Source organism: Caenorhabditis briggsae (assembly GCF_000004555.2).
Source record: "Caenorhabditis briggsae complete genome, chrIV, whole genome shotgun sequence".
Taxonomy (NCBI): domain Eukaryota; kingdom Metazoa; phylum Nematoda; class Chromadorea; order Rhabditida; family Rhabditidae; genus Caenorhabditis; species Caenorhabditis briggsae.
This window is the reverse complement of record NC_013487.2, coordinates 6,324,542-6,336,320: the sequence shown is the minus strand read 5'-3', so window position 1 is coordinate 6,336,320 and position 11,779 is coordinate 6,324,542. Positions and strand designations below refer to the sequence as shown.

Genomic DNA, 11,779 nt, shown 5'->3' with positions numbered 1-11,779 from the left:
TTAGGGAAATTTCATTTACTAATTTTCGAAAGTAATAAGTGAGAATAGGATCTGCGGTGATTTTCTTTTTAACTTTATATCAAAGTACATTAGGTAAGCCCATCATTTGTACTGAGAACTCACCAGTTCAATATTTTAGAATCCCAAAACTACACAAATGTAATTATCATAGAATCCTTAACTCAAAATCAGAACCAGTTCAATATGAAGTTTTCAAGCCAAACATTATTGAATACATTTCAGATGCTAAACTTTGTAAAAAATTAGTCAGTGAGGTTTCAATGTACACAGACTTTTCTGGATATGAACATACAGTAGAAAAAGAATTGAACAACTATCCCATCACCCTAGCTGAATGTAGAGAAATGATTAATAGTAAGAAATGTGGATACGGAACTTTATCAAAAGGTAGTTCTAACGTTTGGAGTACAAACAATAAAATTGAAGTTGATTACCCAAATAGATTCACAAGCTTCTTCTCTCCCAAAAGATTCTACAAAGAAAATTGTATAGTTATTGAGACGAAAGTTTATTCACATTTCAATCAATCTAAGCCAACCAATATTCTGGCAGATATGAATAATTGCAAGTATCAAGACGGTTTCTGTGAGATCAAGAAAAATGAAATTATAACATGGGATGTTAACAGAGATCAGAAATGTCAATTTATCTCTATTGGAATACTTGATGGGATGTACAATAACAAACTTTGGGTTAACAATAAGAACCAAATCGCACTCAATTTCCAATCCAATAAAACAGTACAAGATTGCAACTCAAATCTAATGATCAGTGATGAAGGCTTTGCTGTAAAAAGAATTGAAAGATCTCAATATTCTCCAAGACACATTCCTATTCCAATCCCATCATATTCTCAACAAGATATTCAACGTCAAAGACAACAACAGGAGGACGACAGAAGAAAACGTGAACAAGAAGAACTCAGAAAACGTGAACAAGATGAAAACAAAAGACGTGAACAAGAAGAACTCAGAAAACGTGAACAAGATGAATTGAGAAAGCGAGAACAAGAAAGGCAAAAACAGTATGAAGCAGATCTGAAAGATTTTGAAAAAAAGAAACAAGGAAAGCTAAAGAAGGAAGAAGAATTTGAGAAAAAGAAACAGGAGAAAACTAAGAAAGCTCAGGAAGAGGCTGAAAGAAAAGAAATCGAAGCATTGAGGAAACAACGGAAAGATGAAGACTGGACAGTTCATGATGAGAAATCGAAAGGTGTAGACAAAAAATCCAACAGAACCAAAAGAGAAATCTTTCAACCACTCCCATTACCAAATTATGATGAATATTTGAAGATCAAACAAGACTGTGATAACTTACCTAGTTATGAAGCATTCAAGAATAGCAGAGAAGGATGTGATTCGCTAACAACTTATACAGATTTTATAAACAACATTGCAAACTATGAAAAAGAACAACACTTAAATTTATCAGCAGAAGAAACATGGCAACCTCTTCCATTCCCGGGATATGAAGAATATTTGAGTATTAAAGAAGATTGTGCTATTCTACCAAGTCACGATGAATATAAAACAATTAGAGAAGCGTGTGATGCATTCCCAAGTTACACAGAATTTATAAAGAGGATAGCAAATTATGAACTGTTTCAAACAGGAAAGCAAAGAAGGAAAAGAGAGCTATACTCAGATTTTCAAGCAGNAGGAGAATTCCAATATCTAGAGAACCAATCAAACAATCTACTGAGACATACTACACAAGTACTGTGTGATATTTTCAACGAGCAAAATGAAGTTCTTGAAAGTCTTATTACAAGAAATCCAAGAAGATACATCCAAAAACAATTGAATCATACAGCCGTCAAAGTCAGATTTATCGATGTTGCAGAAATTGTACAAGTTACATTCTGTAAAGAAATTGATGAAGAAGAGATTGACTTTATAGACGTTACTCATTTTGATGGACGTAAGCTAAGCATTGCACTTACACTAGGACAAATACCAATCAAGATAAAAAGTCTTGGAGATAAAATTTGGTATTACAAAAATGATCATTCAGGAGGAGTCATATCAAGCAAACCACAGCTTCATCCTATGATTGATTATAGAAGTAACATCACTAACATGAAAAGTTTCAAAGAGTTTGATTTAAAATTCTTAGATGACAAAGTAGTATTCCATGAGCATATTCTATTAGATTTGAAGACAAATATTGAAGAAGAACTCATTGAGGAAATGAGAGAAAAGTCTGATGTTTCAATTGAAGCTCATGCTAGTAATCAAGATTCTACTTTACCTCATGAAATATTAGACGATGTAGAAGGATTCTTTGGAAAATGGTGGCTTAGAATTTGGAGAGTTGGTGTTACTTTGCCAGCAATGTTCGTATACCTATTTATAGCTAGATCATTTTGGATGATACTTTCCCCAAAAACTTTCATTGATAGAAAAAATAGAAAAAGAAGGAGAGAGTATGAGGCTGTTGAGTTAAGAGAAATGGTGCATCGACCGTCTATACAATCTCTAACAGTTGATTAATTTTTAACTAAATAAATGAGATTCTTCAATGCTGGAAATGCTTCTAGTTATTCAATTATGGGTTCAGAGGAAAAACCTAAAGTAGAACTTGTAGAAAATATTCCTAAAGAAATTCCAAAACAATCTAAACAGACTTCACATAAAAAGACAAAGCTATCTAAAACTAATAAAGACTTCTTGAAGATTCTTAAAAGTGGTTCTGGTTTTAAAAGAATTTAGATAATGTGTAGCTCTATATGAACATCACAATCATTATATTCAATAAGTTTATTCTGATCATCCACAAGTTTTAAAGTTAGTGTGTTACAAGTGTTAGCAGTTTTATGATAGATCAAATTTACGGGTTCATATTTTATGGTTTTACTCTTTTTCAAAAACTTACAAATTATATTACTCTGTTTTTCTTTCATAAAAGAATCACAAATAAGACTACAAGATAGATATATAAAATTGTTGTTATCACTCTCCAAAGTTCCATCGACTTTTACAACGGCTATAGATTTGGGTTTGAAGTCTTGAGGAAAATCAAACTGAAATGACTTCTCATTAGATCTAAGATTAAGAAATAAATAAACCATTTATTACACATTAAATTATGTCATCTGACTTTGCCGATTATTCTATTAAAAATTATTACTCCATTCGAAAAAATAATCCATTACTTCCTTCTTCAATAAGAGCTTGTATCATAGGAAAATCAGGATGTGGTAAAACTAACTTGTTAATGAATTTACTTCTGGATAAATTTGAAGGAGATGATTATTTAGACTATGACAATTTGTATATATTTTCTACTACGTTGTTTCAGCCCTGTTATCAAGCTCTTATAAACGGTTTTGAAAATGGGTTGAGTAAAAAGGATATTAGAGAATGTTTTAAAAATCAGAATTTTATGGTTGAGAAAAAAGATAAACAAGAAATAACCATTCACACTTCAGACAGTTTAGTTGACATTCCTGATCCAAGTTCTATTGATCCTAATAAAAAGACTTTAATAATATTTGATGACTTGATGTTGGAGAAACAAAATAAAATAGAACAGTACTATACTAGAGGTAGACATAATAACATTGATTGTTTTTACATTTCTCAAAGCTATATTAAACTTCCTAAGAATACTATCAGAGAGAATGCTAATTTTTTTATAATCTTCGCTCAAGACAAATTGAATCTAGACTACATTTACCGAGACCATTGTAGTGAAATTGACAAGAAAACGTTTCTAGAATTGACTTCAGCTGTTTGGAAAGAAAATTATTGTTTTCTGACTATAGATAAAACAAGTGATGTCGATAGTGGAAAGTTTCGGAAGATGCTGAAATACTTTTATATTTTTCATTGATCCCCAGCATTCACAAATTGACTCAGGCTGTCCCATTGGCATCATTCGCGACACAATACCTGTCCTACTCTCAGCGTCCTACTCTCATGTTTTTTCCTCTTTTTTTAAGATTCAAATTATTGTACAATTTTCCGTTTTTCCGTTTTGCACCTAATTGACCGCTGCCTCCTCCCCACCCATTGGTTTTCCATGCCTCTCTTTTTTCAAAATTTTCCGTTTTACTTAGTATTACGGAATTTTTCCGTTTTTCCGTTTTTCCGTTTTTCCGTTTTTCCGTTTTTCCGTTTTTCCGTTTTACTTAGTATTACGGAATTTTTCCGTTTTTCCGTTTTTCCGTAATACTAAGTAAAACGGAAAAATTTGAAAAAAGAGTGTCGAAAAAAAAGACAACCACAATAAATGACAGCGGTCGCAAAGAAGTATGTTCCACATAGGTTACACATGTACATCCATAAGCACACTTGCAGCAACACTTGTTTTGAACGTCATACAGAGTCTTATAATAAATTAGGTAAAAAGTTTTATAAAGAATCTGATAGGGTATATTACTTCATATCGTCTGATAAAGCCCTAACAGATGAGTTCATACCTATGAATCAAATAGAAAAAGGAATGTTCAATACCATGAATAAAAAGTTACTGAGCGATATCGATAAAAATCATAAAACAAAGTTTTCTTGTTTAAGAGGGGAACCAATATTTATATACTCGAATGATAAACCTTTTATACAATTATATCCACAGAATCTCATTGACATAGAATTTCAAAAAAATATTACAAGGTTAACGAAGAAAACTGTTACGCATTCTAAGAAAACTATTTCACCTTTTAAGAAAACTATTTCACCTCCCACTCAAAAACCCACCGTATTTCACTCTGCAAATAAATCGGATAAACGTAGAAAAAAAGAAAATGTTGTTCGACGAGATGGGGCTCTAGACAAAAAGGATGGTAAGCATCTAGCTTTGTTCAAACCGGGAGATACATTGGATGAAGAGACTATTAGGAGGAATTTAGATTATTGAGATAATTATTAATTTTAGGCTGTGACAACCCCATATTTCTAAGATTTTCTTTATACTCACTAATACATTCTGCAGCATCTAACATAGTTGTTTTCCGCCCATCAATCTTTTTTGAATGATTCATGCCTTTTGTCTCAACTTTTGTTGGATTTTTAATGACAATTTGTTTATCCAGTATATTATTTTTTATGTTATCATACAGTTTCTGTATTATATCTTCATTAAATCTTTCACAGCTTAACATTTTTGCCATCTGCCCCTCTGTTGGACGATGGCCCCTAACGAAATAAATCTTTTGCTGTGGTTCTGACTTTTCTCTTCTTGTATTGCAATGCAAGCTCTGCAGTTTCTTTATTGGCTTGATCTAAAGCAAGCTTTAACACTTCATTATTCTTATCTACATCTACTGGTTTTCCAGCTTCTCTCAACTTTTTCTTCAATTTGTCATTTTCGTTCTTCACTGTTTCATTTTCTTTTTTGCATATTGTCAATTGACTGTTTATCACCCAATTATGATTTCGATAATCTGCTCTGGATTCCTTCAAAAATTCTTTGTACAAATTGATTAGCTTTATTAATTCTTTGGACTTCGCGGCTCCCTTTTGCATAGAAGATGCACGGTTATACACATCTATCATTTCTTGTAGTATTTCTAGGGAGATTGTGCTATCAATTCCATCTGGAAACCTTACATATTCTGTGATAGCCTGCATAACTGCTACAATTTCATCCATACCACCGAGAATCTCGATACATTGACGTAGACCAGCATTTTTCAAGTCTTCGTGAGTTATAGTTAGTGTTTCAGTACCATTCCCACTATTAGCTATTTTACGACCTACACCAGTTTTGCTCGCGCCACTGCCTTTTTTCAAATCATTAAGAGTGTGAATGTTCGTCATTTATATAGAAGATAAAATTGATAATTTTACTCATTTTTGATTTTTTAAAGAATGGTGCATACCTATGGTAGTAGGTTTCAGAAGATTAACTTTAATGCAATTCTCTTGTTCCACTCTTTCAAAAGTTTTTACTGATTCACTCATGTCACTCATGACACCACTTGTAGAACCACTATCGCTCATTTCACACAACTTTAGCTCTTGGCTACTTCCCGAGTGTACATTATCCACGGCGGCATTCCGAGGCTTTCTATCAATATATCTACTGACATCCATTTCTTTTGCTAATGCCCATAAGCCGTCGTATAGAGTTTGTGTTGTAAAGTTATGCTGTTTAACCCACTTTCTTTTGTTGATTCTCAGAGGAGTTTTATCTTGTTCGCTAATGTACATTCTGGCTAACACTAATTTTTGTGACATTTAACTAGAATAAATTTTTAGAACATGTATCCGAGTGTATACGAATGTATAAGAATGTATATTGGTGTATAGGAATGTATAAGAATAGTATAATTACTACATACCAATATTCAAATAAATAACCCCTAAGTCTTTCTTCTTGATTACTTTCTGTTTGACTAGTTCATCTAACATGGCATGAATTTTATTATACTCATTTTTGTTCCCAGCTTGAAATGAACCAATAGATAGTCGTAATGAGTCAATTAGAGAGTCAGTGTTTGAAGGGATGAAAGAAATAGAACTTCCAGTAGTAGAGGTGTTTGAAGTAGAAGCCTTAGCAACAAAATAATTAGCCTTTATGAATTTCCATTTTTCGCTTGCATCAGCATTATACCTTTTACTATCTTTGTAAAAACCTTGAAACAATGCATTAGAACATAGTAAGATAGTTTGATAGTTTTGTTTGTCTTCATTTAAAATCTTTTTCAAGTCTGGTGACTTTTTAGTTAACAACTCCATCAGCCCCTCAGTTGCTGTATATTCTTCATTATTAACTTTGATAATATTCTGATCAAATGTAATGTCTTTGTTACCAATAGTATACTTCTTTTCTTCTTTGTTGAACTTGATTGAATAGCCAGCATTGCTTCTATCAGATCCGTCCTGAAGATAACTTACAATCAGATTACTTACAACTAAATTTTGAGAAGAACTAGGTAGAGCTTGAGTTTCTTTTGGTAAGACTACTGAGGGCTGCTTAATGAGACTTTTACGATTTGTCTTTGGTGTTGAAGTGGATGCAGGTATTATAGAAAGTTGAGAAGGAGATTTAAAGTTGTTTAGAGTTTCTACTATTTTATTCTTCTCGTCAATTATTTCTTCCTGTAGTTTCTTGTTGGATTCTAAGATTGGTTTGAATACATCCATTCTATAATCTTCTACATGTTCTAAGTCAGTTCGCTCCTGTAAGTTCTGATTTTGTGTTCTTTTCGGTTTTTTAGAAAGTTCTGGACTATATCATTTCGCCGTTTTGGGTCGTAAATTTCAACTACAGAGTGCATTTATTGTATGAAATATTATTGGTTTTAGGTTGAATTGTTCAATATTTGTGAAATTTTATTATAGGTTATAATTGATACTTTTCTTACTCTATAAATGGACCCTAAAATTAATTATGAGGAATGGAACAAAAAAGACCTTCTTACTCACGTGAGAAAGATAAATAAAGATAAAAAGCTCAAACTGACTAATGATCAATTGATAAAAATGACAAAACAAGATCTCATCAACTTTCTCCAAGCTTCGACAACTCCTAATGTTGTGGAGAAAACATGTCAAGCTAATGGGAAATATTTTAAAGTAAACGAAACAGAATTTGAGCAAGATGCTGAAAAGTTGGTAATAGAGGAACGAAAGAAGTTCCCAGAAACCAAAAACAGTAAGTATCTTAAAATGACTATGTTCAATCAGATAGATTCTGAGTCACAAATTCATAAGTGTTTAGATGAAATATATAAAGAAGAGAATAAGGCTATTAAAATCAATTTAAGTTTCGGTTATGTAACCGTGAAAAATAATGATTTGAAACTATTCAAACCTGGACGCAACTATTTCTTCGATACAGTGAAACAAATAAACAACGCTGAAGACATCTCTAATTTGAAAAAAGAAATAACTGTTGAAACTATTACACACAAGCTAACTAACAGATTTCCTGATTCATCAACACGTTTAGTTGGTGTCTATGCTATGGCAGCAAAAATTACACGATTAGATTTTCCTATTGGAGCACCGATTAATTTACCTCAATACATCTTGGACTCCAAGACAATCAAAAGTCTACAGAATGTTGATAACAATATGTGTTTCTGGTATTGTGTTGCTGTTGCTGAAGGGTGTAGAGAAGATAGAGCTAGCAGAAAAGCTAAAGAATTATTTGCAAACTTCTATGGAGCTGAGAAACGTGTTACGAATTATGTTGGATTTGATTATGTTAACGAACTTGATAGATATGAAAATATCAATAGGGGATATGCAATAAATATTGTAAGCTACTATGAAGATAAAACAATTTCATACGTTAGGAAATCATCTTACAACGCTTCAAGAAAACCCATCTACCTAAACTTGTATTTTGATCACTTTTCTTACATAACTGATTTGAGTAAACTATCTTCTATCTTCATGTGTCAAAGATGTGGAAAAAAATTTGGGGATAATGCGCATTTAGTTAGACATTATGAGACTTGCACCTTAACCCAAGAAGACGTATTTTGTAAACATCCAACACTTTGGAAGAAAGATCGGAACTTGATTGTAGAATTAGCTGATATCCATGATGTAGATGTTGATTTCAAATATGATTACATGATAACTTTTGATATGGAGTCTAGAATGCAAAAACTGAATGATAAGGTTAGTGATAAATTAACCTACACTATGAAACACATTCCGACGTCTGTGGCGATTGCTACTAATGTACCTGGATTTGAAGATGATAAGTTTATATTAAATGAAGATCCTGAGCAACTAGTAAAAGAGATGTTTCAATATATTGATGATGTGGCTTCGAAAGCAAGTCAACTGATGTTAGAGAAAATGGAACCACTATTATGTCGATTAGAATCTAATGAATGGTTGGAAACTAAGGTGCAACGATATTGTGAAGTGATTCCTATTCTTGGATTTAATAGTAGTTTCTATGACATAAACTTAATATCTAGACCTTTCATTCAAGAAATTATGAAGAGAAGAGAATATGATGGTGTTAACCCAATGGTAATTAAAGAAGGCAACAGATACAAGACTATAAAAACAGGACAGTTTCAATTTCTAGATCAAATGAGTTATGTTGCTGCTGGCACTAAATTAGAAAGTTTCATCAAAGCATATGTTAATGTTCAAAAAGGATGGTTTCCTTATGAATGGTTTGACTCCTATGATAAGCTGAATTATCTAACACACAATTTGACAATAGAAGATTTTAATTCTTCATTGAATGGTTCTATGCCTCAAGAAAACTTTGATGACTTGATGAAGATTTGTGTTGATAAAAATTTAGTGACAGTTAGAGATTTATTAGAATGGTATAATATCTTAGATGTAAGACCAATGTTAGAAGCTTGTTTGAAACAAAAAGAATTCTTTTACACATTCAAGCTAGACATGTATAAAGATGCTTGTTCGCTACCAGGTCTTAGTGAAAATATTTTGTATCAGTTTCAAATTAGTGGTTTCGAAGAATATTTAAAAGAAAAACCGAAGAAGATTGGGTATTATACACCTATAGAAGAGATACAAATAAATAAGAGAATAGATGGTTATCGTCAACAAGATGAAAAAGCAAAAAGACCACCTTGTGATTTGACTGTCGATTGTGTTAGAGAAATACTAGAAAATGGGAACCATAGGTGTATATACTGTTGGTTAAAGTTATGTAGTTATACATGGTCTCTTGATAGAATTGATAATGCTCTACCTCATACCAAATCCAATTGTGTAGTTTCCTGTATCAAATGTAACAAAGCTAGGTCAGATAAGATGTTCAAAGAGTTTTACAGACACAAAGCAATGTTGAGATTCGAGAAAGATCATCCAATGATCTGGCTGTTTGGAGAAGAAAATAAAGATGCATTCTATAAGTTCAAAAAGAATATAACTGGAGGTGCGTCTATTGTGTTTCATAGATATCATGAAGCAAATAAAACAGAAATTACACGAACTCATTATGACGATACCGAATGGGCGTATCCAGAAAAAGGTAAAGCTGTTAAGAAAATAGTAGGGTTCGATGCAAACGCTTTATATCTTCATTCCTTGGGAGAGGAGATGGCTTGTGGAAAACTATACTTTAAAGAAAATGATGATTGGAGCAAAATAGAGAAACAAGTTTTAGACAATTCGCTCTTCGGATTTTTAGAAGTTGATATTGAAGTCCCTAAAGATAAATGGAACTATTTTAGTGAGATGTGTCCAATCTTTGTGAACAAGGAATATGATGAAACTCTCTGCGGAGATTATACTTTAAACCTTTTAAAATCCTTGGAAAGAAAACCAACAAAAAGTAGGAAGCTAGTTGTAACATTGAAAGCAAAACAAATATTAATCAAATCTACAAGACTTAGATGGATGTTAGAACATGGTTGTGTAGTTACAAAACTATATGGATATATTGAAGCTAAACGGAGAAGAATTTTCAAGGGCTTTATGGATTGGGTCTCAGATGAAAGGCGAAAAGGAGATGTTGACTCAAAGTATGCAATCATCTCGGAAGGTGCCAAACTTGTGGGAAATTCAGCATTTGGTAGAACAGGAATGGATAAGAACAAACATAAAAAAGTAAGTTTCTGTAATGAAGTTCAATTTAATAGAGCTAAAAACGATTGCTTTTATTATGATGCAGAGGAATATAAGGAGTTTACGAAGTAACAAAAAGAACAAGAAAGGTTAAACAGAATATGCCTCTGCAAATTGCCTGTAGTGTTTATGATGATTCAAAGCTAAGAATGTTAAAATTCTACTACGACTGTATAGATAAGTATGTCGATAGGTCTGACTTCCAGTACATTGAAATAGACACTGATTCAGCTTATATGGCTATTACTGACAATACTTTAGAGGATTTGATTAAACCTGAGATGAAGGAGGAATTTGAGAGAGATAAATGTAATTGGTTTCCTCGGACCGATACAGAGGAGCATCGTCGAATAGATAAAAGAACTCCAGGACTATTTAAAGTAGAAAAAGAGGGTGACGGTATGATAGCATTATGTAGTAAAACTTATTGTATTTGGACAAATGACGATAAATGTAAAGTTTCTTCTAAAGGTGTTCAGCAAAAAAGAAATAATTCTATTCTAACTAAAGAAAAATATTTAGAGTGTCTTGTAAATAAACAAACAATAGATGGATTGAATAAAGGATTTAGATATCAGAATCAAGAAATGAAAACTTATGACAGAAAAAGATAGGATTATCCCCTGTATATGGAAAAGGAGTTGTGATGGATGATGGTATTCACATTAGACCTATTATATTTGAGTAAATAGAGTAAGTATAGAATTTTTATAATCATGTTTTTCTAATAATTTTAATATAAGTAAGCAGTAGTAACCACAATGATGAGTATCAAATTTTTGTATTTGAAATGTTGAAGTCGTGATTTCGCTTGAAGTATTACGTTTAAGATATTTTATTATTTCCTCGGGTGGGTCCAAACCAAAAGAGTCAAAATAATAATATTCACTTTTATTTACTTTATAACAGACCCAATGAGTACCTTTATTGTTTGAGCTGTCCAGGTTTATGATGCCCACTTCTATCTTTTGTGGTTTCTCTGGAAGAGTGTCTCTCATAAACACTCCTCTAAAGTTTTTAATTTGTAAATCTTGTGCCAATTTCAATAAATCTATATTTGTTAGTGGCTTCAAATCTTCGCACAACATTTAATAAACCGAAATAATGGTAAAGAATTGATAAGAAAACACTCTCTCGCTCGCTTGATTTTTTGTCATTATTTCATGGTGATTTTTTTTTTCACTCCGACGACCGATTTTTTTGCATATTTTTAATGAGGAAATTTTTTCGCTCCGACG

General features: G+C 32.2%; 4 protein-coding genes across 4 annotated transcripts in view; 3 read left to right on the top strand and 1 right to left on the bottom strand.

Moving 5' to 3' along the window:
• CBG19855 overlaps positions 1 to 2,513 on the top strand; it is a gene marked incomplete at both ends in the record, with an annotated part of 5,486 nt that extends 2,973 nt beyond the window's left edge. Inside the window, one exon of the mRNA XM_045235339.1 lies at positions 140 to 2,513. Coding sequence (XP_045096903.1) covers positions 140 to 2,513 — 2,374 coding nt within the window. The remainder of the gene's footprint in view (positions 1 to 139) is intronic.
• Positions 2,514 to 3,108: 595 nt separating this feature from the next.
• Positions 3,109 to 3,855, top strand: CBG26406 (the record flags this gene model as incomplete). Its single annotated transcript, XM_045235338.1, has 1 exon — positions 3,109 to 3,855. One exon carries the CDS (start codon positions 3,109 to 3,111, stop codon positions 3,853 to 3,855), a length of 747 nt encoding a protein of 248 aa, XP_045100277.1.
• A 1,304-nt stretch (positions 3,856 to 5,159) lies between these two features.
• Positions 5,160 to 5,783, bottom strand: CBG19857 (the record flags this gene model as incomplete). Its single annotated transcript, XM_002633779.2, has 1 exon — positions 5,160 to 5,783. One exon carries the CDS (start codon positions 5,781 to 5,783, stop codon positions 5,160 to 5,162), a length of 624 nt encoding a protein of 207 aa, XP_002633825.2.
• A 1,668-nt stretch (positions 5,784 to 7,451) lies between these two features.
• CBG19858 lies at positions 7,452 to 10,613 on the top strand (the record flags this gene model as incomplete). Its single annotated transcript, XM_045235337.1, has 1 exon — positions 7,452 to 10,613. The coding sequence occupies one exon, from the start codon at positions 7,452 to 7,454 to the stop codon at positions 10,611 to 10,613; it is 3,162 nt and encodes a 1,053-aa protein (XP_045096904.1).
• Between the last annotated feature and the right edge of the window lie 1,166 nt (positions 10,614 to 11,779).